The sequence below is a fragment of the Heloderma suspectum genome, chromosome 10 (assembly GCF_057233095.1).
Source record: "Heloderma suspectum isolate Gila_16-S chromosome 10, 16-S_ref, whole genome shotgun sequence".
Taxonomy (NCBI): Eukaryota; Metazoa; Chordata; class Lepidosauria; order Squamata; family Helodermatidae; genus Heloderma; species Heloderma suspectum.
The window spans coordinates 3,747,324-3,774,662 of NC_139467.1; the positions used below are offsets into that span (position 1 = coordinate 3,747,324).

At 45.7% G+C, this 27,339-nt stretch overlaps 2 protein-coding genes across 8 annotated transcripts in view; one reads left to right on the forward strand and one right to left on the reverse strand.

Moving 5' to 3' along the window:
• Positions 1-1,696: 1,696 nt before the first annotated feature.
• Positions 1,697-17,439, reverse strand: GMFG (glia maturation factor gamma). 7 transcript variants are annotated; one of them, XM_084814668.1, is made up of 8 exons: positions 17,311-17,439; positions 12,827-12,919; positions 11,755-11,804; positions 5,355-5,412; positions 3,983-4,057; positions 3,192-3,265; positions 3,029-3,076; positions 1,697-1,985 (listed from the first exon to the last, which is right to left on the reverse strand). In XM_084814668.1, exons 2-8 carry the CDS (start codon positions 12,828-12,830, stop codon positions 1,914-1,916), a joined length of 381 nt encoding a protein of 126 aa, XP_084670794.1. In that variant the 5' UTR covers positions 12,831-12,919; positions 17,311-17,439; the 3' UTR covers positions 1,697-1,913. The 7 variants fall into 7 exon arrangements, with proteins under 7 accessions (XP_084670794.1, XP_084670792.1, XP_084670789.1 ...); XM_084814666.1 differs by lacking the exon at positions 3,029-3,076 and adding an exon at positions 2,349-2,453 and having other exon boundaries at positions 3,983-4,063; positions 5,361-5,412; positions 12,827-12,923; XM_084814663.1 differs by having other exon boundaries at positions 3,983-4,063; positions 5,361-5,412; positions 12,827-12,923.
• A 3,086-nt stretch (positions 17,440-20,525) lies between these two features.
• SAMD4B (sterile alpha motif domain containing 4B) overlaps positions 20,526-27,339 on the forward strand; it is a 35,931-nt gene continuing 29,117 nt past the window's right edge. Inside the window, exon 1 of the mRNA XM_084814671.1 lies at positions 20,526-20,691. The gene's annotated coding sequence lies outside the window, so the exon portion shown is untranslated. The remainder of the gene's footprint in view (positions 20,692-27,339) is intronic.

The following is a 27,339-nucleotide window of genomic DNA, read 5'->3' on the forward strand; positions in this document are numbered from 1 at the left end:
ATGACCGGAAGGTATTGTCAAGATGCTGATGCATCAGCATAAGAAGAGGGAGGCATGATGAGTCCCTAGGACTGAAGGAAAATCCAGCAAGTGGATGGGTAGCCTAAAGAAGAGGGAGGGAAGCAGGCAATAAAGAAGGCCCTTCCAGGCACAGAGCTGAGCCTAGCAGACACAATTAAAATGGACTGCTGCTGAACTACAGGCCAAGTCTGACCCAAACCCCACAAGTGTTGACTGTGAATAGCACCATCAGGGGCAAATAGCAGCTGGGGAGGGGTGATTTTTGATGGGGAAGCAATGCAGGGAAGAATCAACATCTCCCCCTCCCCTGTCCTGATCCAGATCAGGTTCCTGGTGGCTGCTTTTTCTGAAAAAATAGAGTGGGCAGTTCTAAGCAGTCTTTTAAAAAACCTGTGCTTAAAATAATCTGTAGTTTGGCCCCAGACAAGGCAGGATAACATGGGGAACTTTCTGACTTGAAACTAATAGCAATTGTATACAATAGCAAAGAGTAGATCTTAAGGTTCTCACACTACTCTTGACACCCCTAACACTGGCTCTGCCTTTCTCAAGTAGAAAGAGGGGTGAGGGGAAGTATAGACATCATTTTAGATAGAACTTGGGACAGGGAAATGAACACAGCCTAATTTGTCCACTGTTTCCATTAACTGCCCTGCTCCCACTTTGTAGCTTTGCCTGCATTAGGAAAGGTTAAACGGGAATGAGTGTGTAATACTGTGTGTAAGGGGGAAAGTAATTTCTTTCCACACTGCTCATGGTTTTCTAAACCTGCAACCTCTCTCTTTACAGTGCAATCCTATATACTTCTACCCAGAAGCCCCATAAAATTCAGTTAGGCTTATTCCCAGAAAAGTGGGTATAGGAGTGCAGCCTTGGTTGTATTTTTAAACAAAGCCCCATCTCAGAAAGATGCTTCACCCCCCAAATGCTTTCAGTTGCCTTTTTCTGTACCTTCTGGAGCCACTTTGGCCATGCACTCATGGGCAAATCACACTCTCTTGGGCTCAGTTTGTCATCTGGAAAATGGGAATAATAGTGACTGAACTCGCAGAGCTGCTGCAAGGACTGACAAAACCAAACCCTCACATGACAAATAACATGAGTAGGGTCTGTTTGATATGCTGCTGTTAAAGGACATCCTCTCACTGCTCTAGCACCAATAGGAACCTAAACAAAAAGTACTTCAAACGTTTTCCCCCCAGGGCAGGGCCTTAGCATTGTGGGAGCTGCTTGGATGCTACTATTTCTAGACCACACATGATGGTCCAACAAGCTTGCTGAGAGAATTTCGGCAGGTGTGCAGTTTCTTGTGTCGCAGACCTGCAGTTTGAAAAGCTGCACCTGCTGAAATTCACCCAGCTGCCTAACTATTTAAGACGTAAAAGACTTCACCTTGAAAGGCTGGACCCTCATAATAGACTTGACAGGGAACATCTGGTTGTCCCATCCTGCCTTGGCTTGCCAGCACCCTTCCAGTGGGCAGAAGGCGCCACCAGGTGGTGAAAGGTTGCGCTAGGAAAACCCCAGCAGAACTTGAGAGTTGCCTTCCTGGATGAAATAAAAGGGCTCAATTTTGTCTCCAGGAGTAGCTAGCCAGATGCCCCCCCCCCCCCCCCCCGCTCACAAGTCAAATGCGAAGAATACGAACTCAACACAACACAGTCTGAAAAGAAAACAAGATTCAATTGCTTTATTTCATTTTCAGATGTTGTCTGTACTGGGAGAAAGCTGCTGGTGGTGATGGAGACAGTATGTGTGTTACATTTCCCTGCCTTCCAGGTACACCCAGGTGATGGTATCTCTAGAGTAAGGACAAGGATAAGATTGCAAGATTTGCTGTAGGTGGGATTTGAGTGAAGGCCCAGCCAGCTGCTCCAGAATTATCCTATCTATTAGCGGAAAAAGGCCAGGCGCTCTTTCAACCACTGCTCCGTCAGATCCTCTGTGGACCGGATCTCAAAGACCTGATAAAAAGAGAACAAGAGTCAGGAGGAGGAGGCAGGCACGGCTGTCTAGGATGTGTCTACTCATCCTTCTACACCTTTTCCAGCTGGGTGGAACATGGTAGAGACATCATTTGAAGGAGTTGGGGTAGGGCAATGGGCACCCTCTGAGTTGTTTGATTTCTATCTACATACCTCCACTCCACCTCTACCACCACCACCACCTAGTTGCTTTCTCTGCATTATGTAAGTTAGAAACTTCAAGCAAAAGGGAGACAGTTCAGCTGACAGAAGCAATTGAGTGCTGCTAGCTGGTATGGAAGACTGCAGACCACTAAAATGGTAGGCTAGAGCGGCCCACATGCTGTTGTGTGCTTGATGTACCCTGATGTGGGTAGAATGGTCAGTCCAGCTGCTGGTTCAAAACGTCATAAGCAAAGAACATATCTGAACACTGGTGTCTATTCCATAATCTTGAATGCCATGGAGCTGGTAAAAAAAAAAAAAAAGTTGTATTCTGGAACAAAGGATGTTCTTTTTCTTTAAAAAAAATCTGATAGCTCTTTTAAAAACCTGGATTTGGGGGAGTGCACATAAATATGGCTGTGAAAAGACTGTGGAGGGAAAATCAGGACGTTGACCTCAGGGCATAGCTTGGGGTGTGGCTATACAGTTTCCAGGTCACAATTCGGACAGTGTACATGTGCCTTCAAACACGCCAATGAAGCAAGAAACAAGACAGTTGCATAGGAACATAGGAAGCTGCCTTCTCCCGAGTCAGACCACTGGTTCAGCTAGCCGTTTTTCCCAGCCTGTCCTGGAGATGCTAGGGATTGAACCAGGGACTTCCTGCATGCAAAGTAATACTCTCCCACTGAACTATGGCCCTTCCCTGTGAAAAGCTTGAAAGGTGTAGCCCCCACTGATGCAGGGGCTTGTCTGGGAATTGAATCCAGGACCTCTGGCACCCAAAGCAAGAATCATGCCCCCAGACCAACAAGACAGACATGAGCATGGAGGGAAAGAGCATGTAGGAGAAACCATGATCTCGTCTCCTACTTCACCTGGAGTCTAAATGTACATGTATCTTCTATGGGTTGCAACCTGGCTCTCTGGAAGAAGAGATTGCAGTGAGATAGTAAAATAATTCTACAAAGGGGGCTCTGGCACAATGAAGGGGCAACAACAGTCCCAAGAGGATTAGGTGGGAAAGTGTGGTTGGAATACCTTGGTGAGCTCCGCTGCCTGCACCAGCCTGTTTTTGCTCCCAGCATACATCATCTGCTGCTCTGGCTTGCACCCTGGGAAGAAAGAGGGCAGTTGCTCCTTTATTTGCACTTCTTATTCATTATCTCATTCAAAGTGCTTTACAATGGGTTGCGTAATTCAGAGCAACTCAGAGAGGTGGGAATGAGCTGAGATAGGGGGAGACAGACTTCCCTAAGGCCATGCTACAAGTTCATGCAACAGAGTTGCGACTTGAACCCAAGTCACCCCAAGTGCTGGGAGCATTGCATTATCGCCCTACAACAGAGGCACTTCCTAGAGGAAAATCGTGAATAGCATTTAATCATTCACATCTATAGCACTTCAGAATGTTCAAAGACGTTATCTCAGTAATACTCAACAATCATGCAAGCTAAGCCAGTGTTATAATCCCCATATTGCAGATGGAGGTGGAGGCTGAGATAATTCGTGGCTTCTCTAAGGCCACCCCATGAGTTCAAGGCAGAGGTGACATTCAAACCAGAGACTTCACCCTCTCAGCCGCTTTGCTACACTAGTGCTATAAATTGGACTATAAACTAAATAATAATCCATGTCCTAAACTATGCAGTATCAGGATGCAAGGGCAAACTATTGCTAGGTCCGCCCAGAACCAAATCTTGCAGGCTCCCTCTGCCACCTTCAAAGATTCACAGTTGTTCTCATCATGCACCAAACCCATCATAAAGTTGGACCAAAGCAGGGAATCCAGCCCTTGATCAAACCCAGTTGAGGAAGTCACAGGTTCTCACCGACTGGGCTGGAGAAGATGAAGCAGAGTGGGTAAGAGATCCGACCATCATCATGGATGTATTTATAGCTGTAGACTACAAATGTAAACACACACACGCACATAGTCAAGGAAGCAACTGGGCATTTCTTGGCAAATTGGGGAAATGGGCAGAGGAAACTTGCCTGGCTTGTCTCCAATTGATGGAGAAGTGGGAGAGAGTTTTCTCTGTTGCTATGCCTAGGTTCTGGAATTCCCTATCTAGGGAGGTTCACCTCACCCCCTTTCTGATTTTCTTTTTTTTGCTATCTCATGAAGACCTTCTTTTTTCTCAAAGGCATTTGGCCTGTTTCTTGTCAAGTCCACAATCAGTTGTAAACCCAAGTTTCCCGCCATGTCAGTTGGGAGATCTGGGTCCTAGTCCCCACTTGGCCATGGAAGCTCATTGGGTGACTTTGGGCCAGTCACAGACTCTCAGCCCAACCCGCCTCACAAGGTTGTTGTTGTGAGATAAAATGGAAGAGGAGGAGGATTATGTATGCTGCCTTGGGTTCCTCAAGGAGGAAAAAAGGCGGGATATAAATGGAATGAATGAATGAATGAATATCTGGTTCATGTATAGTAACACATTGGCTGCTACCCCAGTTACTTGGAAAATTAGTGGATAAGGAATAGATTTTCCTCTTGAACCTTTTACTTGTTGCCTCTACTTTAATCCCTCTCCCTACTGTGAGAACAGCATCAAAGGTTTTGGCAGTGTTGTTCATTCTTGTCTGCCTGTGTCTTAGACTGCAGTCAGAGAGAAAGGCTGAGAGGCACATCAGAGAAGAATTCTGCCAAAGTCTCTGTTGCTGTTGCCCTGCGTAGGCGGAGGCTAAAGAATCCTTTGCCTGTGAGCCAGTGGGTGGAGCTAAGGTCGATAATCTGACCTTTGCATGGTTCAAAATATGGCCCATTAATTGCCCACCCAGGGCCTTAGAACATAAAAGACCCCTGCTGGATAAGACCAAAAGTCCAGCATTCTATTTCGCAGCAAGCCTAGCCAGAAGCCTCTAGGAGACCCAACAAGCAGAGCTTGGGCAATATCCCTCCTCCACTGTTACTCCCTAGCAACTGGTATTCGGTGGTAAACTGCCTCTGAACATGGACGTTCTATTTAACCATTATGGATAATAGCTCTTGACAGAATTTGTCTAATCCCCTTTTTAAATCATCTAAGCTTCTGACCATCACTACATCTCATGGCAGTGAATTCCATAAAGTAATTATATGTTGTGTGAAGAAGGACTACCTCTAGTCTCTCCTGAAAACAAAAGAAATCCCCTTCATCATAAAGCTATGGGTGGGTGTGGAAGTATGCATGGGATGAAATTTGGTTCCCTTCCCAACAGCACTAGGATATCGGGGCTGGCGTTCCGGTAGCTCACTTCTCAGCTCCTCCGGAGAGATGTCCTATTGAAGGAGATCACAAAAAGATGCATTATTTTGAATATGAGGTCTAGCCAAGGGGAGTAGGAAGGAAGGGATACAATTTATTTCCCCCACCCCAGCCCCACCCCTACTCACACACAAACTATACAGAACTTTGTAAAAACTGAACTGAAGTTAGGAGAGGGCAGCGGGGAGAATAACCATTGCCTCATATGGTAAGAAGTAGGGAAAGTGAGGCATGGAAAAAGAAAAGTAGTTTTAACAATTAAATATAAGAAAAGTAAATATATTTGCACAGTGCTCAACTTGGGATTCTACTTGCTGATACTGGATTTCGTTCTTGGGAAATGTTTTTCTAAATTGAAGGATTCTGTAGGCAAGGGGTTTAAACCCTGTTGTTGCTTTTAAAAATGCATAATCAGTGCTGGACATCATGAGGCTACCTGAAGCCATTAAATCAGATTGTGGATCATGCTGCTGAGATGGAGTAGGACAGCATGTGGTTCACTGCTGCAGCCCTACTCTACTCCATCTCATTCTGTATATAAAAAACAACCAGAGGGGCTCCTGGGTTTGGGGAAAACGGCAGTGCCAAAAGGCAGGCAGAGATTATTTGACACCCCCACCCTTTTTTTGACAAACTACAGAGCATCAAAGCAAAGGAAGCTGCGAATCACACTCACAGCTGGCCATATCCCACCACCAGAAAATGTTGCCACCCTCCCTTCCTTATGTATAACCTTTGCCTCCCACCCTCCTTCTAAAAGGTTTGGGGAAGTATATATTGACCCAGTTCACATGATCAAAACAAGGCACCGTGGCTTAAATCAGCCATGACAGCTTGTTTTAATCCCCAGCGCATGCTGGGTGCCATTTGCCTAATTATCTGCTCGGGCGCAGCTTGTCATGTTAACCGAACCTGGGCAGCACGGCTTGTTTGAGGGGGAAACACCCCCAAATAACCCATGGCACGCGCTGGGGATTAAAACAAGCCACCATGGCTTATTTAAACCACTTAGACTGGGTTAGGATGATCACAGAGGGAGAAGCCATCATGGCTCCTCCCCCCACCCCTGCCGCACACACGACTGCCATTTGCATAATTCCCGTGATGCATTGGTAGTTGGCATGTCATCCGAACCTGGCACACAGCACAGCAAGGTGGCTTCATACCCATCCTACAACCCATGACTTGGGGTTGGACGACACGCCAACTTGCATTGCACTGCGGAGAATTATGCAAATGGTGGTCATGCACATGACACGCACGGAGGTGGGGGAAGAAGCCATGATGGTTTCATCTCCCTAAGCGATCATCTGAACATCCCGTTACTTGCTTATTTAAGCCACGGTGACTTCTTTGATTGTGCGAACCAGCTCATAGAGTTTTTCCATGTTATCTTCACTACAGCCACAACGTTATAAGATACGTTAGGCTGAGAGATACCAACCAGGTTCTCACAATTACCACAGTCCATCGTGGCATATTTAACCCGTGTGGCAAAGGTGGTTTGAAGGTTAAACAACCTTCAAATAACCCATTGTCTGTTGTTTGAAGGTTGTTTAGCTGTCTGATAATAACCCCTGCCACCTAGGTTCATATGAGATGACAAACCATGGCAATGCCCTGCCTGGGGTTGAATATTCAAAATGGCCATCGGCACGTGACGCAACCCACTGTGGCTTAAATAAGTCACTGTGGCTGTGGTGATTGTGCAAACTGGCCCAGTGACTTTCCTAAGGCTATTCAGTGAACTTTGCAGAGGAGCAAGTATATGAACCCAGGTCTCCCCATTACAGCACTCCATTCACACTGGCAATCTTCTGTCAAATGTGGGGCTCAGCTGTTTTGACTGGGTTCTGCTTGAAAGGTGTGCAAGTGACAGATGTCTCACATCAGGTGCCAAAATCTCTTAGGGCTGGCACTCTGCTCAGTTCTTGCTCCTGATATTCTAGACAGTTGCAACTAGGGATGTACGAAAGTGACTTACCTTTTGCAGATTATGTTGATGGGAGGGGGAGGCGTTCTGTCCCTCCCCCCTGGAATCCTGGACAGGGGGAGGAGGCGATCCGTTCCTCCCCCCCCCCCCGGAATCCTCGATGGCCGGCTGTGCTCCGCGGCAGCTCCGCGGAGCAGCCAGCCAGGCCCAGCCCAGCCCAGAGCCGTCTGCAGCCGGATTTCCGGCCGCGGAGGGCTCTGGGGAAAAAAAAAACACATACGCAAATGGCAGCAGCTACGGCCGCCACCATTTGCGTTCCTTATTTTTGGCCGTCTGAATCTACGTAAATATTTACGTAGACTATGACAGCGAAAATAAAGGGGAACGCAAATAGCGTAGCGGGTGCTATTTGCGTCCCTTTTTGATTCACTGTTTTAGCCTACGTAAATCTTTACGTAGGCTAAAACGGCAAATCAAAAAGGGATGCAAATAGCGCCTGCTATGCTATTTGCGTTCCCCTTTATTTTCGCCGTCATAGTCTACGTAAATATTTACGTAGACTAAGACAGGCAAAAATAAGGAACGCAAATGGCGGCGGCCGTAGCTGCTGCCATTTGCATACGTGTTTTTTTTGTTGTTTTTTTTAAACCCACCCAGCCATGATAGGCTACGTAAAGATTTACGTAGCCTATCACGTCTTTTTTTTTTTTTTTAACAAGACTGGAAATGGCGGCAGCTGGTCGGAAGACCAGCCGCCACCGCCACCCGGAAGATCCGCCCCATGTAAGTCTCGTCCCGGGGGGGATCTGCGGGGGGGGGGCGGGGGAGTGGCAGGCCGTTCCAACACAGAGTTCGGGGGGCCGAATGCACTGGCATTCGGCCTCACCGAGATCCGTGGCGGAATTCTCTGACCTCCCTAGTTGCAACCAGATTGACTCACAAATGCTGAAGCTTGCTTGTCACTCCTGACCGTACTGTAAGGGAGGATACAGGAGCTCTGTTTCCCCAATTGCTGACAGGTTCCTGCCTTCTATGTAGGGGGAGGGGAGGGAAAGATCCTCAAGGTGTCTTCAGCGGATATGAAATTGGGCATAAGTATGAGAGAAGGGGAGTCTCTCTCTCATTTTCATTGATGGTTGCTGCTCTGCGTTGCCTTGTGGTCTGATTTCTGTGTGGCTAAAGGAAGGGCTCACAAGTTCTTTTCCTCTGAATTAGTCCATTATATAATCCTCTTTGATGTAGCCAAGTAGGCACCAGAAGCCCTTCAATGAACTGGCAAAGGCAAAGAATTAAGCAGAGCTTGCCATTGCTTAAGATCAAACAAGATGGCTGGAAGGGATCAACATCCTCCCCGTTCAAGGCCGCAATGTGTGCTCCTCTTTTGATGCAGCCGAGTCGTGGGCACCACACATTGTGGAACAAATCCAAGCAGGTGAAATAAGAAGGTGACTGGAAGCCTTCTGTTGAAGATGCAGGAGCTGGTCTTCTTTTGCTTCTGGCCACTCTAGCTAGACTGAGCTGCAGCACCCACCAGCCCTGTGAACTATGCTTCCTATGTTTTCTGGAGCAGGAAGAGGAAGAACAAGCTATATGGGTGTGGAAAGGGCCTTCTGAGGGCCTGACAAGCTAAGAGTTAAATGAGTCCAGCAGGCCCTAGAACTAGACGTTGTAATTTGAGAACACAACTAACATTTGGGACCCGCAGTCCAAAATTCATTGTTCTTAGCTACCTATTGCTCTAGGACAATCTAACTAGCTGACTTCAGCTCCCTGCTTCATCCTCAATCTGCCCAAAATATTATTAAGCACCACTCCCTGTTTCAGGGGAGCAAAGACCAAGACCAGCAAAGTAATATATGAGCTTTTGTTGCTGCAGCTCCCATTCTGATGAGCAAAACTTGCCAGTCATTTCATATTTTAAGAAATGGGAGGGAAGGTCCTCCACAGAATCCACCTCCTCTAGTTTCTGCTTTGCTAAACACAGTGGACTGGAGATTCCATGCTGCCATTTGATTAACATTTCACTAACGTGTGTGAGGGTCATATAACGTATTGAATTAAATATGAAAGCAAATGACGCCATCAGCACAGTGCTCCCCTGAGATATTAAATTTGATCTGAAATTCAATTTGCTTTTAGCCCAGCCTTGTAATTTCTAACATACTTGCAAAATTTATGTCAAGAATGCATGAATGTGGAAATGGAAGAGTTGATGCAATTTCTTTTGGGAAAAGGTGATGTTGCTTTATGTCAAATCCAGGCAGTTGCTTAAAGCACTGGGAATTCATTCCTCAGCATGTGCTTAAGGGAAGGGAAGAGAAGTGGAAACTGTGTGTATGTGTGCAGAAGAGCAGGAGAGAATAAAAGAGGGAGGGAGGGAGAGAGGGAGAATGAAAGAAAGGGATGAAGGAACAGGTTTATTGCAGTTCCCTTCCCCTACCAAAATGACAAAGTGTGTGTTTAACATTTAGGGTCACTTCTGTCTCTCCACTACAAGAAGACGGTGTTGGAGCAGAGGAGCTTGTTCATGTTTCTCTTTGTCTATAATACAGACAATTATTTTTTCTTCAGAAAACTACTTTATTAATGTCCTCATTTTATATTCATGACAAAGTATGTGGTTTATTTTTTATTTTATTTGTAGCCCGCATTTCCACCAAGAAAATGGCACTCAAGGTGGGTTCAATTCCTCTCTAGCTTTGTAGAATTCTTCATGGTTATTATAACTATCTACTATAGAAAACGCACTGGTTTTTAATGTATGAACACTGCAGATAAAGCATTAGATAACTGGGTACATAGTTTGGGGGTGCTGCTAGATCCATCTTTGTCACTAGAGGCTCAGGTGACCACAGTGGCCCAGAGTACCTGTTACCAACTTTGGCTCATGTGCCAACAATGCCCTTTCCTAGATAGGGACAGCTAGCCACTGTGATCCATGCACTAGTAACTGCATAATTAGTAATGTACTGTATGTGGAGCTGCCTTTGCACCTACTTTGGAAGCTGCAGTTAGTGCAGAATGCAACCACTAGGATGCTCAGTGGAGCCCCAAGCTATACACATATTACACCTGTGTTAAAAGAACTGCACTGGCTGCCTATTAGATACCAAGCCATGTTCAAGGTTTTGTTGTTGGTATAAAGGTGTCCCCAACCAGTCGTGTCCGACGCTAGGGTGCGGTGCTCATTGCCGTTTCTAAGCCGAAGAGCCAGCGCTGTTGGAAGACGCTTCCGTGGTCATGTGGCCGGCATGACTGAACACCGAGGTGCACGGAACGCTGTTACCTTTCCCGCCGAGGCGGTACCTATTTATCTACTTGCAATTTCTTGCCTTCGAACTGCTAGGTTGGCAGAAGCTGGGACTGAAGACAGGAGCTCACTCCGTCACACAGCACTCGGGTCTCGAACTGCTGACCTGCCGACCTTCCAGTCTGCAGTTCAGCGTCTTAACCACTAAGCCACTGCGGCCCTAAGGTGTCCCCAACCAGTCGTGTCCGACTCTAGGGTGCGGTGCTCATCGCCGTTTCTAAGCCGAAGAGCCAGCGCTGTCCGAAGACGCTTCTGTGGTCATGTGGCCGGCATGACTGAACACCGAGGTATACAAAGCCCTAAACTAGGATACCTAGCTGACTGTCTTCCCCTATATAGACCCAGTTGACCCCCAAAATCTGAAGAGGTTATTTTGGTTGTTCCATGACCAATAGAGTGCTGCAATGTAACAGCACGTAAGTGGGCCTTCTCAGTAGTAGCACCCACCCTCTGGAACACCCTCCCACCCATTGTTCAAGAGGCGGAAAGCATGTCAAGCTTTAAATGCCTCTTGAAGAGCTATTTGTTTACCCAGGCTTTCCCTGACGTGTACTGAATTATGACACTGCTCCATTTTAATATGGTCGTGTAACATTTATTGTTTTTCTTGTTCTTTCACTGTTTGTATGTTAGTATTATACTGTATTTTATATATGTGCATATTGTGAAACACTTAGAAATCTTAGGATATAAAAGTAGTTTAAATAAATAAATATCTGTAAATTTCAAGTTCTCATGCTCAGAATATAATTTATCACCACATGTGGAGTCAGGGAGAACTTTCCCCAGTTCATATTAGCTTGCAGTGGACTGCTTCCCCTTCTCAGTACTGTGTGGCTTGGCACAAGTCATCTGGAACCATTTGCACTAGTCTACAGTACACCTGTTCTTTGCTGTGGTCTGCCCTACATAGCAAGTACATATTATACATTTTTGGACACTTGAATGGTTCTGTGTTGCTCTAGCACAAGGCTAATCTGACTAATTGCCTTCTTTCAGTCTGTGGGTTTTAATTATGAAGATACTTTTAAATCTTGGTGGACTTCGGAGCTTTTAAATGAGAAAATTATCTTCACTTTAAATAGAAAAAAGGAAGGAAACATTTTTGCCTACCTGAAATTCTTCTTCCAGCACAACCAGTTGCCTGTCTTTGTCAACTTTCACTGAAGACAGAGAAGACAGAAGCCTATTAATGGTTTTTCTACAAAGATCTTGCAGTCCCAGCATCCCAAAGTTTCTTGTCCTTCTCAACTCTTCCAGCACCCCATTGGTGGAAAAGTGTGTAACCAGAGCATACTAAGCTTGAAATCCTGGCTTCAGTGGCACTGAAGCAACCTACAGTGAGCAAGATTACAGTCTAGAGCTCTGTTCATCTTCAGATTTATCAGAGTGACAACAGATGAACGGAAGTTAAGAGTTTTCTATTCAGCTGACAACAGACATTCAATAAGCATGAAAACTGCTTTAATACAGAGGGCATTTCTACGTGAGGCTTTTATTGCACACTCGTGATTGGTCACTCACGGACATTTGTGAGTTCTTTACACAATGTTGTCTACCTCCAGAACATCTCCTGCGTTTTCCCCCTTTATCCTGCTTTCAAAAAGATTGGAGATAAGCTGTGATAAATCTTAATGGTGCCATATTGGCAGGATGAAATGCCACTGTTGCGCTATAATTCAGCCACTAGATAGTAGTGTTTCATCGAACATATAAAGCACTGCCAAGAAAGAAAGCTTGCAATTCCAAATCATGTGTTTGCCATCTAAAGGAGCCCATCATAAACCCAAAAAGACTTGGAAAAAGAAAGCCCTGGTAAGGATGTGGGATTCTTGCTTAATGCAGAGGAGCCCAAAGTACCCATATCCCCAACACATTTCAGGCTGCTGGTTTCTCAAGTTAGAAAGTATGAACACCTCTCTGTCAAAGAAGGCATTCAACTTTTTTTCTTTTTAAAACATTCCCCGATGAAGCACTTGAAGTGCTTGAAATGCATCAGGGTTTGGATGCCACCTTGTACTAAACTATTTTTGATAACCAGTCAGTGAACCTCTATTATCACTTGTGATATGTGGGCCAATCTACCTGCTTTGCACTGATAGGTGTGTTAAGCCATGATAATGTAGCCCCATCCAAGGAAAATTAGGGACTGGAGAGTGGGGCGGCATGGAGGATGGTAACTCACTCATTATAGCTGCGTTGTTAGTCTCCTTCCGGAACCGGAACTTCTTCAGTTTCTCCTTCAGCTCCGGGTCCACATCACAAACAACTAGAGAATCTGACTGCAAAGGAAATATCAAAGTGGGTTTTCCCCTCAACTCAGGTATGTTATACTCATCATCATCATTTCATTTTCTTGAAGACCACCATAGTATAGTCTTATCTCCTCTAGAACTTAAGATTCTGTAGTTTTGTTTGGATTTCTCATCTTGACCTGTACGCAGATTTTGGGGACTCAAATCCAGCTGCAAAACATTTGTCCAAATGAAAAGGTTTTATGTAAGCCCCAGTTAGATTATGTGAACAACCTTCAGACTCCTTAGCTCCCCGCTTCCCTCTCCTCCTCTGGCATGGTAAGAATGAGATTGGAAAGTTTGATTCCATTCTTAACTAACCACAGTTTATCATTAGGTCCAATCCTGGACAAAGTGTGGTTATTCTTAACTATGGTTTATGAAACAAGCCAACTTCAAACTGTAGTTTATGAAGATAGCTTGCTTCCCTAAACTATAGCTAAGATTTGTTCAGACTTAACAATAAACTGTGGTTAATTGAAAATGAAAGTGAAAGCTCCCAATCTCCATGTGGCTGCACAGAAAGAGAGGGGAGGGAATGTGCACAAGCCTGAAGCTCATGCACATAACACTAAACCAGTTACTGTTACATCCAAATCAGGCCATTGTTTTCTAGAGGCATTTCTGCTTTTGAAGTTGTCCCTCAGTCATTTTACTTACTTATTTATTTCTACTATTTTTATAATGCTTAATATCCTAAAATCTCTAAGTAGTTCATGACAGTTTTTTAAAAGCCAATTAGTGAACATTCAAATCCTCCACAAAAATCATCGTTTCCACATGGATTTTGGTTTATTCTCTTAATCCTTATTCCCAGTTATAACAACCAAGTTATAAGTACATGTACTGGTATTTGCCTACACTCTTCCCTCCCCTTGCTTCTTCCTCTGTTTGACCATCTCTATTTTAGATTGCTATTATCAAACTATAGTCAGGGGCCCTACAGCCTTTTGACCCACATGTCAAACTCTCTCACCTAACCAGTTGCTGACCTGTCATCAGCACTGTAGCCAGGGTGGGACAAATGGGTGCACTGTCACCTCTAGAGCTGTGCCTCCCCACCCCCTGAGTTTTTTTGGGGGGAAACTGTCCTTTTAATTTGTGACATGACAGACAATGACAGCCTCCATTAAAAGAATGACAGGGGCCAATCTACACTTACGGGTTTTTTTGCTTCCAATGAGGTTTCACTGCCCATCTTTCACACTATGCAGCACCCACCTCGAATGAACCAGAATTTCCCGCTTCCATGCTCCTGCTTTCAATACCCAGATATCCCAGTATTTCCCCTTGATGTGCTCTGATTTTCCGCCTTTGCTACCATATCTGGTCATAGTCCCCTCCCCTGCCTGTCCATATACGGCAGTGTTTGTATTTCCCTCCTGTCCAATCACAGCTCTCGACAGCCCCATGTCGTCTTCTGGCTACTGATCGCATAGCTTCCTCAGCACTCAATGTTTCCTCAGCAAAAAGCAAAGGGCTGGACGTGCGCGTGCTTGTCTGGTCTCGGAAGCTAAGCCGGGTCGGCCTGGTCAGTAGTTGGATGGGCGACTGCCTGGGAATCAGGCTTCCTTCACTGAGCAGTGGGTTGTTCTATCCCTTTAAATGAGACTAAGTTTTACCCCCTCCTATCCCCTGCTTTGGGTTTTTTTTTTTTAATTAAGGCATTATCTTCGAAGAATCATGGCTTCTCTGCGATTTTTTTTTCCTAATTCAGGCATGATCTTCAAAGATTCGAAAATTCAAAGATTCAAAGCTTCGAATTTTCGAATCTTCAAACATGCCTGAATTAGAAAAAAAAATCATGGAGAAGCCATGATTCTTCGAAGATAACGCCTTAATTAAAAAAAAACTGAAGCGGGGGATAGGAGGGGGTAAAACTTAGTCTCATTTGAAGGGATAGAACAACCCCCTGCTCAATGCAGGAAGCCAGATTCCCAGGCTGTCACCCATCCAACTACTGACCGGGCTGACCCTGCCTAGCTTCCGAGATCAGACAAGTGTGCGCACATCCAGCCCTTTGCTTGTTGCTGAGGAAACATTGAGTGCTGAGGAAGCTATGCGATCAGTTGCTAGAAGACAACATGGGGCTGTCAAGAGCTGCGGGCGTGGAATCAGCAGAAACAGGAAGAGTTTCTGATCCTCCAGTGAGAGCCTCCATCTTTAAGAGCAGGAAAACAGCACAGTGCTCGAGTGTGAACCGAGCTCGCGCATTCGATGAAGCACTGCAACGGGGAAAATGGGTGAGCGTGGATAATCACGTTTTAATGCAAAAGCATTTAACCTGACAGGACACCGAATTCATTGCAATGGCAGGCGCAATGTAGATCGGCCCCTAGTTTTAAGAACAGGATCAATTTAAGAATAGGACCCTCTGAAAAATTCAGTGAATAAGGCAGGGCAAGTGCACAATAAAAGCCTCATCTGGAAGAGCCCCCAAAAGTCTGCTCACTCAAGACTTCCCCTGATTGAGGGTGGATTTTTCATGATCACAGTCACCCAATTATTTCAGGTTCCTGAAAGAAAAACACCCTATATAGTAACATGACCCTTGAAGAGTTAAATATTAGAACTTTTTATTATGTGATAGAGTTTGAATCCACCCCTTGGACTTTCCTTTCCTTTGCTCTGCTTTTCAGTTTCAGTTATGTTCTCTACCCAGCCAGCAATAAAGAAGCATGTTTGTTTGCCTGCAGTAAGAAGTAGCCATTTGTTTATTCTGCAGTTATTATGAGAAGAGAACAACTGGATGGTTATTGCAAAAGAGTGAAATACAGAGATAACTTAAAGTGATCTGGAAAAAATATCTAACTGAAGTTACTCTTTACTCTTAAGGGTGCAATTCTAAGGCCGCTAGTCAGCGGCTAGACAGCCACAGGATTGGTTGGTTTCTGGGAATGACCTTGGAGCACACGCTCTGAGGTCAGTTTCGGAGAACTGCCTCCTTGCTCCCTCCCTCCCTTGTAGATGGCACGGATCGTTGCCAGGCTCTGAGCTCATAAGGACAGCACGGAACAGGGCAAAATGGGGTGTTCCCAGGAGCGGGGAGTGCGGAAGTGCTGGTACAACGCTTCCTATTTGTTGTCTGGCCTCCCCACCCTGTGCTCCAATGTCCCGTGGCTAGACAGCTGAAATCAGCTATCTAGCCACGAATGCGCTCCTCCCTCCGTGCTCCTCCCAACCTGCAATTGGTAGGCGGTTGCCTCCAAGTTCAGAGGCGGCTGCCTCTCCACACAGAATTGCTCCCTAAGGCACTCACTGTACTCACAATCATAGTGGCTAATTTTTCTTCTTTTTCTTGAGAATGTGATGGCAAAAGATAGGGAGAGTGGTGCTGAGAACAATATGCATAACTTTCTAGCATACACTATTTTATTTGGTTTCCACTTTTTGGTGTCCCCTTGTTCACTGTATCCTTAACATCCTTTTTTCTTATGAAACATTTAAAAATGCCACTCATTTCATTCCTGGTGTTCATAGTAAATTTTCTGTTAACTTGACATTTACGTAGCCCGTTATGTAAGTTCACACACTCTCTGCATGGAGGAAGAGTGAGAGGGGAGGCCACCACCTTTCCCTTCCCCTGGCCTGGCCCTCACATCCTCTTCACCAGTGACTGGGGGCAGGGATTGGATGGTGCTATGCACCTACCCCCCAAAAAATGTCCCACCCAGAAATGTGGCTGCCCCACCTAACAAAGAAGGCTGGCTACGGGGCTGCCTGTCATACAATCACAAGATTGGCAGGGACCCAGCTAATTAACTGTGCCAGCCCCCAGGCATAAAATAGGATATCATATACCTATAAGCCATCCCCGAAAGAGACTTGTCCGGGGTCTTCTTGAATATCTTGAGAAATAGAGATTCTATCTCCTCCTTTGGCAGCTCATTCCATCGCTTACTGGATTGTATAATAGTCAGCATTTTTTCACCCTGTAATGCACAATCTAAATCTTTACTGTAGTTTTAAGCCTATCGGTTCTTATTTCAAGCACCACACCACCACTCCAAAATGTCCTTTCATTTTGAAATGTTGATTCGACAATCCAGCTCTCACACCACACAGGAAGTTCATGTCTGCCAACTGTCAACATGTGGCTTCCAACTTGGCCCAAGCTACAACAGCCTCTCTTGAGGCTTCCTGGACAGAGGCTGCATCTGAGAGCAAGCCATGGCTAGGGATCCTCCTGCACCTTGGGAAATTATCCCACCTGAGAATATTTTATTTTCATAATAATAAGGACAAATTACTGAGTGGCAAAATACAGGTAAGATTTTTTTAAAGAAAACTTTCAAAAGATCTTACATAGATATAGAACAGAATCTACCCACCCACCTACCATTCCTGACCCCAGTTAAGAATTGATTAGGCTGACCATTCTGTCTTGGGTGTCTCCAGTCTTATCTCATCAGCTGAAATCCTGTAGCTCTGAGTTTAGTGCTCTTTCTTCTGACAGGATATGTAGTTCTCAGTTCTTCTGCTTAGGACACTCTCTGACAGCTGCAAAGGAAAGACAGCTAGGGAGGAAGTTATTGCTGATGACAGGGTGGAGCATAGAGAGATGCAATTGGTCTGCATTCTCAGTTGCAAAAGCGGAAGCGCTGACAGAAAACGATAAAGATGGCATCCATCCTTCTGTGTTCAGGAGCTACAGCAGCAGGTTGTACCTTTCAACAGGAGGGTAAATACAACCAGAAAGTTGGAGTCAACAGGATGCCTCTGTTGCCAGACTAATTCAATAAATAGTTTAGAAAAGCAAAGCAAATAAGTCAAAAAGGAAGCCAAGGCACATGCTGAAAGGAACGCAAAACCTCCACCACAAAATGTTCAGAAGCATATTTTTTGAGGAGGAAATGTTTAAACTTGAAAGCCTGACTAGTCCGTAAGAATTGGCCTGGCTGGATCAGATCAAGATGGGTCCATGTAGCCCAGCATTCCGTTTCCAAGAGTGCCCAGCCAGATGCCTCCAGGAAACTCACAAGTAGGGCATGAAGGTAATGGCCATCCCCCGTTTGTTCTTATCTGAACAGAAACCTTTTCAGAGGAGAGGTCTATCACTGGGCATCATGGCTGAATAGAACCTCCATGTTCATAGGTAATCTGCCATTGAATGCCAGTAGCTGGGAGGCAAATAGCAAAGGAGAGCAATTGCCTTCATGCCCTGTGAGTGGGCTTCCTGGAGTCATTGGGCTAGACACTATGGGAAAGAGGATGCTGGACTCTGGCCCTCACTCTCATTCAGCAGGGCTTATGTTCTTATGGCCTTTCAGCAACTGGTACTCAGAGATATTCTGCCTCGGAATGTGGAGGCTCCATCATCGACAGGCAGTGCCAGCTCCAGGTTTTGGAGGGCCCCTGAGCAAGGCACCTTCAACGGACCTCCTCCCTCACTGAGTCTACTTTCTCATCACTATTGTCACCAGCTACTATTGCTCCTCATCCTATTCCTCATCATTGCTGCTACTTGCTTGCTTGACAGGCAGAGAGCCAGGGAGCAAGTTCGCCATGACATCTTCTGCTCCTCTTCCTCCTCCCTATTTCCATTGCCTGAGTCAGACCGAGAGGCAGGTGAACAAGCATGTTGCAATGGTGAAGAGGAAGAGTCCAGGGGACTCTTGTCAGGGGACCCCTGCTAGAGTGTGGGCCCTTGGCAGGTGCCCGACCAGGCCTGCCCTTGACATTGGCCCTTCTGATAGGCCCATCGTCCATGGATTTGTCTTTCTTTTCCTTTTTGTAAGGAGCCAGTTATGCACTGTGTGAAGAAGCAGTTCTTTTCGTCTGTCCTGAAACTCCTGCCAAACCTTTGTTGCTTGCAATTCCTCTTGTGGCCTCCCTCTTGATGAGCTTGAAATGCAAGGTGTTTTCTGCTCCAGGGTCCCAAGTATAGGGAAGTGTAAAAAGGCTTCCTCACATCACAAGAACCAGTATGGGGTAGGGGATTAGAGTATTATTGGACTTTGGCTGGGGAGTTCAGATTTTCTCTGCCCATGAAACTCAGTGGATGACTATGGGCTGTCTCAACCTGACCTGCTTCACAGGATTGTTGGGAAGAAAAAGCAGCGTATGCCACCCTGGGCTCAGTGCAGGAAAGACGGGCTATAGAGTTGAATAGTGACAATAATTAAAGTACTTGGCTTGCCTAGGAAAATGAATGAGAAGAAATCCAAAGCAGAACCTGTGGGAGATCACGGGCGGGGGGGTAGTGCTAATGGACAAATAGAAAATTTATTTAAATGTATGTAAAGCTAACATCATGCATGGACACACATCACACATTGACACGTTGTAGGACACATTGCTGGCTGCGGCATTCTGGGAGTTGTAGGACATTTTACTGTCTAAACATGTATAGGATTGTGCTTTAAAATCTGTAGTAAAATAAAAAGACAGCCATGCAGCATTGAAAGACACCATTTCAATCTACTTCAGTTTCCCATTTGTGAAATGAGTATAATAGTGACAGTTTATGTGAATATTGTAAGGACAAAGAAGATAATAACGATGATTGAAATACGTCTAAAGAAGCCAAATAAGATGATTTCAGAACTTCAGAGGGAACCTACAATACTTTTTAGTCATGGACTCACGGGGCAGGGCTGGGGGAGAAGCTTCAGCAAACCCCTCAGTTTCTGGGCTGTAAAATGGATATAAATAGCTGAGACACCACCACCATCCCCACAGGATCTTTGTGAAAAACGAATTATAGCCTTCGAAGGTGCCAACCACCTTCCCTAATTCTCAGAGGGGGGGTGCAATACAGATATTTATTACAGCTTCTTGATTTTTTGTTACATCTGGCATGCCTACGGGACTCAACTGCATTGTATATTTTTTTCGTAATAGCTAGTTGAGGCCTCTTTTTTTTCAAACGGGAAAACAAAAACAACAAAAGAAATTTTATAACTACAATTGGTCTCACAGGCAGCGGCCAAAATTAATACTTCTGTTTTTGTTAATATGTTTCGTATTTAATGGCTGTGTTTATTTTCTTCAATATTACCCGCTACATATTGATAGAAAATATGTTAGGGGGGGTTCTTTTTTTTTGTGGGGCGCCGTTAACGTTCACTTGGTGAATAGACACCGACGGATATAGCTGTGTGAGGAAAAGGCGCTTTGGGCGGGAAAACAGAGCAGGGGGCGCGGCCGTTATTGTGAGGGCGAGGCTAGCGACACGCCCGAGGCCACGCCTCCTTGCTCTTCCCCTCCCCCACTCCCCTTCGTCGTGTCCTCCCGCCTCGCTCTCTGGTTTCACGTCAGCTCATTGGCAGCTCGGGAGGTCCCTCGCGCAAAGCCCTCCCCGCAATCAGCTCATTGGCGGCTTGGGAAGGAGCGCCGCGAGGAGGAGAAAGAGCGGAGAGGGTTGGAGGAGGAGGAGGAGGAGCAGCAGCAGCAGCAGCAGCAGGAGGCGGGATTAAGAGAAAGGATTTTTTTACTGGGAGGTGAAGTTCATATTCCTCTCGTTCCCAGGGAAAAAAGAAGCCGCCGCTCATTGGCTTGAGGATCCGTCCGTCAAGTTTTGGCCCGCGCGGCGCGAGCCAATGGAAGAGTAAGCCTAATGACGTCGCAGGACGGCGAGAGGGGCGGGGCAGGGTCCGGCGCGCGTGCGTGCGGCCAGTGTGCGTGCTTGCGTCGGCGTGCGTTGTGACGTTGCGCGCCGCCCTCTGGAGTGTGTGGTGGTGGCTGAAGCTGTGTGTGAGAGTGTGGTGTGTCTCTCCCTCTCTGTGTGGAGGAACTGGAGTGGGCCGCGGAGACGGTGAGTGCGGCTCCGGGAGCGGGAGGGAGAGCGGCCCTGAGGCGGGTTGTAGGCCTCTTGCCCCCCTCGCCCCCCACCCTTGCGGCCCCTCCCCTTCCCCTGTGGTCCTCAGTAGGTGAGGGAGGCCCCGCCCCTAATGGGAGGGGGAGACTAGAGAGGGGACACGCCCCTCGGTGGACCCTTCTCCCTCCTTCCCTCCCCCTCCCTCCCTCCCTCCCTCCCTCCCCGCAGCTAGAGATAGGGCACCCGCACACTACTTTGGGGAAGGGGCTGTGCCACTTGTTCTTCACCACCCCCACGTTCCATCTCCTGCTCCCCAACACCTCCCATCACTTCCCCAGCCTGCTCTCCTCTGGCCAGGGATGCTGATCTCAAAGATGGCTGTTGGAGGGGGTTGGAACATTCTGGCAGGAGGAGAGGTCTCCCCGTGCCTATGGTGGGTATAGGTGGAGCCTCCATATTCAGAGGCAGTGCACCTCGGCATCAGTGATGCCCAAGATGAGCAACAGGGATGGATTGCTGCCTAGGAACCTGGCTTCCTGGGTGCCCTGGAGACGCCTGGCTAGCCACTGTGGGATCCTCTGGTCTGATCCAGCAGGCCTCCTATGTCTCCTCCACGTTTTGCATTCCTTTCCTTGTAGCTCTTCCTCACCTACACAAAAACGAGGAAGGGTTCTAGGTTATAGATTCATAGAGTGGGAGGGGGTATTGCAGGTCATCTAGGCCAACCCCTTGCTCCATGCAGGTAGTTCAGAGCTACAGCATCCCCAACAGAGGGTTGCGGCTTCCAGCCCCTTTACGGTAGACCTTCTCTTCCCTCCCCCTACTATGAAATATGTCTGATGTTTATTTCTAGCTGAGGCTTCAGTACCCCTGCAGTGGTGCTTTTTGGCCAAGAGTTAACATACTCTCCCCGCCAGCCCACCTCCTTAAATATGGGCATTCGTTCTCCACTTCTATGCCCAAAGCCCAGGGGTTCCCAGCTAACAATAATCATATCATTATTAACAGAGAGTTGCCTTCACCTTGCACCTAAATCCCTTCTACATTAGACAAAAATCAAGGTTCCCTCTCCAGTGTTACGGGCATTAACTATTAACCCAGTTATCCAGTCAATTATACTTTTATCTACCTCCTTACCTCTACCCTGCTCCAGGAACTTTCCATGACTACTTAGCCGCCACGTACTTCCCTTGTCTTCTGCCTGGGATGCAACTTTAAGGATCTTAAGACGCCTTTCTTTCTTTTTTTCTTTTTTTTGCTTTCTCCACACACACCGCACCCTCTGCCTGAGACCAACTGTGCCTCATTATGATGTCCTCTGTGCCCACTGTTCATCTAAGGATCCTATTGGAAAGATTCTTTTTCTCAGGTTATCACATTCCTGCGAGTTTCGAAAGGCTTAAAGGTTCCTAGGTCTAGCCACAAGTCTCAGCTTCTCCAACAAAATGTATGATTGCACCTGTAACCAGGGTTGGAACAATCACATATCCTCCCAGTGCGGAACAAGGGTGTCTTTCCATCTTGGATATCTTCTTCCTTGATTGTGTACAAAGTCCTCGTTTTTTAACATCAGAATAGTTTATTGAATGGCCCTTGTACAACTTTCTGGGAAGCCCCATTTTTGCTTTGCTTCTGTCACATTTCATACTGGGTACCTTATTACTTTTTTTATTGTAGCTCCTGTTATGATTTTACTTCGCATTCTCTCTATTTTGTGTTTTCGTCTTCTTTCTGGCGTGTACCAATAGCTAGTTTTGCATAGGTGTTGCTAACAAATTACTTCTTAGCAGGCTGAAATACATTGCTTTTGCTATTACAACTCTCCTTTAGGGGTTTACTGGTACTTTCTCTTATCATATGCTTAGCCTGGCAAATAAGGCTTTGAGAGAGTGCCCTTTTGCTGACACTGCTTTTGAATTTGGGGAGTAACCAGAACTGAAGGAAGCACGCCACTCCTGCAAGAAAAGCTGAGCTGATGGTGTGGTGTGGGTAGGTAGAAGCTGAGCCTTTCATTTGCCAGGCTTATTGCTGTTCTGTGCCAGTGCACTGTGGTGGGTGTACATGCACCTCTGCTTCTTGTTGGGACAGGGGAGAGCAGAACGTGCATTTACTGCTGTGTAGCTGGTGGAGGCACCTGCTCCTTGAGTCAGGTGAGTTTTAAATTAAAAGGCTATATATACTGGGCCTCCATCCTATCTTTCTGTCCAACTAATTATTCTGAATGATTTCTCCCCAGCGTCTATTCCACAAATATCACATCATTTCTTTTGTTTAGCTCATTGAAGTGCCCAGTTGATGCAACCCCATGGTCCATATCCACTGTGTGTAGAACGACACTCATGTTTTAGCTTTCAAATCTTGGGTGGATATGGGCCATGGGGTCGCATCAGGTTGTTTGGGATGGTTGCCTTGCTAGATTAGGAAATGACAACTCTGATCTCTATGGAAATGGAAAACCATTTTGTCCTGCCCTAAGGAGATGAATTGTTGGCAACACCCAAGGTGTAAAATATATTAACTCCTGAAATAATTACTTCACTTCCCACCAACACTTAGTGCTGTTTGTTTGCATGTTGGGTTCTGTGCCAGAAAGGATTCATGGATAGAAGTGAGTCTGTTTCTTTTATTCTTCTGGAGGCGTGCTCTTTATAATGTTCATACCTGTCTTTGGATCCTCAAGTTAATGGTACAAAAAGGGGACCTAAATAACCATTATGGCCAAGCCAGTGATTCCCAAACTTCTAAAGTCTGGGGCACACACTTTTTTCCTGAATTTAAAATTGGAAGCACACTTTATTCTTGCTGTTACACACTTTAGAAAGAAACCTTTTGTGTATAAGAACAACTCTCCATTGCATTAACTCTGTGCAAACTTTAGAAGTTATTGGTCTAGACAGTACAGACTATTTCTGCTAAGCATGGACTTGGTTATAGGCTGGCAACCATATTGTGGAAGATTTCTTGCCTTATTTGTAAATTTAATTTTATTTGTTTTTTTCCCCTCAGGCTTCCTAGCTTATATTTCATACTCTGTAACTAGATTAGTCAGGACAGAGATAACAGGACTGAGAACTGGAAGGAGTGCATGGAGAAACTTGAACACTGGGCGTCATCTTATCATTCCATGAGCCACTTTGCATGCGTTGTTGTATGAATGGCAGCAAGGCTAATAGGCCGGGATTGGAAGGTTGTTGATCTTCTGGGCTGTGTGTTCAGTTGTGAAGTTGTTTGAAGTGCTGCCATAGAAAGAAATTGGCTTGTGTGTGCATCTATATGTACTGAGCTAGGCTTGTGCAAAGATTCTCCATTAACAGTGCAGATCAGGTAAAGCCATCTGTGATTCAGTTTTTTCAAGCAACTTGGGCAAAGGATCACTACGCAGCAGGCAGTATTCCTTGGGACAGATAAAAGGGAGTCCTTCTTCACACAGCACATAGTTAAACTATGGAATTCACTTTCACAGGAGGCATTGATGGCCACCAATTTTGATGGCTCTAAAAGGGGATTGGACAAATTCATGGAGGAAAAGGCTATCAATGGCTACTAGTCCTGATGGCTATATGCTACCTCCAGTATCAGAGGCAGTATGCCTGTGTACACCAGTTGCTGGGGAACATGGGCAGGAGGGTGCTGTTGCACTCATGTCCTGATTGTGGATTTCCCATGGGTAGCTGGTTGGCCACCGTGTGAACAGAATGCTGGACTACATGGACTCTTGGTCTGATCCAGCGGAGCTTTTCTGATGTTCTTGGCTTTAATATTAGACTGTGTTTACAGGAACATAAGGAAACAGCGTTAGGGGTTATTCAGGTGGTTCTGACTGACTTCTGTATCATCCACATACCTTTTAAGGACCGGAATAAACATTGCTGATTTCTCTCTCCCAAGAGGATCACTCTCTGTGAAGTTGGGGAGGGGTGAAGAGATATTCCAGAGTTCTTCTTGGCTGTGCTTCCTACAGCACAAGTAGACATTTATTTATTTATTTATTTATTTATTTATTTATTTATTTATTTATTTAAAACATTTGTGTCCCGCCCTATATAATTAAGATCTTGGGGCAATGTACAGACGTGCCACCGGGAAGGGGCAAGATTAGGCCCTGCTTCATTCCTGTAAGGTTCACATGAACAAACAGTTCAAGAAGAATCTTATTACTCTGGTCTAAAGAGTACTCTTGTTTGTTCTCACTCTGACCCCTTTCTATATGAACATTATAGTAAAACGTGTATTATCAAGGCTTTGGAAATTCTCCCTTCTGAGGCCATGTTTGATTCTTCCAAATCATGTCATTGTTCACCCCTGCACCTTAATTGCTTTATTCTAAGGCAGGGGTGGGCAAGAGGTCCTCCAGGAGTTGTTGGACTGCAATTCCCAGTTGGACTAGCTAAGGCTGATGGGAGCTGTGGCCCTCCAGATGTTGTTGGACTGCTGGAAGAATGACTGCACAGGCCTAGCTCCTCTTTTTGCCGAGTGCTCCAACCTGTTGCTATGATTGACCGAGAGCTCTAGTGTTACTAGCCCCTAGTATTCAAAGTAGCGCTATGGGGCCCCTTGAGTCCTGAAACAGATTTTTGAACTGGGAAACCCAGAAGTGAATTGGAAGGCCCTTTTGTTTTCAGATTTACAGGTTCTGTTTGTGCCACTTGGCAGCTGTGTTCCCCAAGTTTTGATGTTCAACTGTGAGGAACAGAAGCATACTATTACAGCCTTTCCCAAGCTAGTGCCCTCTATATGTGTGGTACTACAGCCTCCTTTATCCCCAGCCAGCATGGCTATTAGACATGTTGGCTGGGTGTCATGGAGGCTGTATTACGACACATATGGAGTGCACCAGCTTGGGAAAGCCTGTGCTACTCTTTTAAGAGATCTAAATATTTCAGGATGGGGGTAGGAGCAGATAGCCACAGGCTTGATGTCCTACATCCCTCTTCTCCGGTTAAATGCATTGCCAATCTGCTAGGGTAGCAGACATTTTTAGTTTTAGCCTCGCACCTTTGGAGTAAGAGAGGAAATTGACCAGCAATGCCCCCTTTAATTATTTGTGAAGGACATTTCTACTGTTTAGCTGAGTCACTGGAATGTGACTGTAATGTCCTGGGTTCTAGCTCTAGCTTGTTCACATGGCTGAAATGCTTTCCCATCCCTGGGGCAAACTTCTAGCAGCTAGTGACAAAGTTTAAGGTGCCATGGGGGGGGGGGGGGGCAAAGATCCCAAATCGGGGTATAGCTGTTATATTTTTAGAAATGTTGTGTTTTTTCTAGCCCTGCGTTGCTTGTCCCATCGGGTTGAACAGGGATAATGCATTCTTCTGGGCAAGCAGTGCAAAGTATTATCATTCTTCAGTTTTGTATTCTTTCTCTTAGCTTTTGGCACAAGCCTCTACTATGTTTCTGATCTCTACCTGTAGAGCCGAGTGTTTCCCTCCTCCACACATGTGGCTATGGATGACATTTGGTGCATCGTCTTCCTCTTTTGAAGGTATAATTAGGGCCAGCTGCCTTGCTGTTCTTCCAGACTTCTCCTGGTTGTTTTCTTTGGGGAACGTGCTTGCTTGGTTAGCTCTAATTATAGTGTCCGGAGAATAGAGGGACCCAGACAGCCGTTTCCTCAGTCTTTCTCTTTTTAAAAAAAGACAGATGCTCTCTCTTTATGTAAGAACTTTAATAGAAACATGGTTTTAAGAGCGGCTTCTCTTCCTCTTCAGTAAAAGATTTGGCGGCTGTTTAAATCCTTGGCTGTGTGCAGAGGGCTGCAGTAACTGTGCTACACTTATGAATACAGTGTTTTCTGTACTTGAGTCTTTCGCCTGTCCTAATGGACAGGAGAGAACTGGCTAAGGGAGCTCTATCCAGTAGTATTTTTATTCTCTCAGCTTCCCAGACCTTCAGTCACACCCTGGGTGCTGAGGAGCAGAAGAAGGTTGTGGGTAACCTGATCCATCCATTTAGCTTGTGTCTAGCCTTGAGCAAGTCACTTACACCCTTTTCAAGTGTTGCTTCTTGGGTGGGGTCTTCATTTTGTGTTATTCACATAGCACTATCAAAGTACACAACAGTTTACATAAGTGAGAACAGTGGGGGTCTTTGTCCTGAGGAACTTAAAGTTTAAATTTCCAGGGTGCAGGGGAAACAAAAGTGCAACAATAATGGGAGATTAATATACACAGTTGACATGTACTTAGCTGGGGGTAAGGGCTACTATTGTTTAGGCCAGATACTTTTTTCTGTGTTGACTTTAAACAAAAGGCTACGTAGGCTGAAAAAATGTAGTTGGTAGGTGCCAGTCTCAACTTATTGTGAGTCAGGGTTAGAAACTTAAGTATCAGTCCTGCACAGAAGCTTTTCTCCCTGTGAGTACAGTACAGGGGTGAAAAGTGTGTTTATCAAACTGAGGTAATTATTTTGTGATCATGGCCTAGGTTGGCATTTCTGGGTTAGATGGGTACATGAAGTGACTGTAAAGCACTCTGCACTGTCTGGTTTAACATCATCACTTAGCATTTTGCCATTGAAGGTACCAAGGCTGATGTGAACTGTCTGAGGCAATTGTCCTTGAGCTTCTTCTCCTGAGACTCACCTGAATTTGAGTTTCAACTCTGATCTCCCATACCTGTCTAGCATTCCCTTGAGTTGGTATCTACA

Excerpts from the sequence above, each read along its gene's own strand:
- GMFG (XM_084814663.1), bottom strand. Across the intron at positions 11,805-12,826 it reads TAACAACGCAGCTATAATGA|TGAAAGTTGACAAAGACAGG; the intron begins GTGAGTTACCAT and ends CTCTGTCTTCAG. Across the intron at positions 1,986-3,028 it reads CATGTACATTTAGACTCCAG|GTCTTTGAGATCCGGTCCAC; the intron begins GTGAAGTAGGAG and ends TCTTTTTATCAG.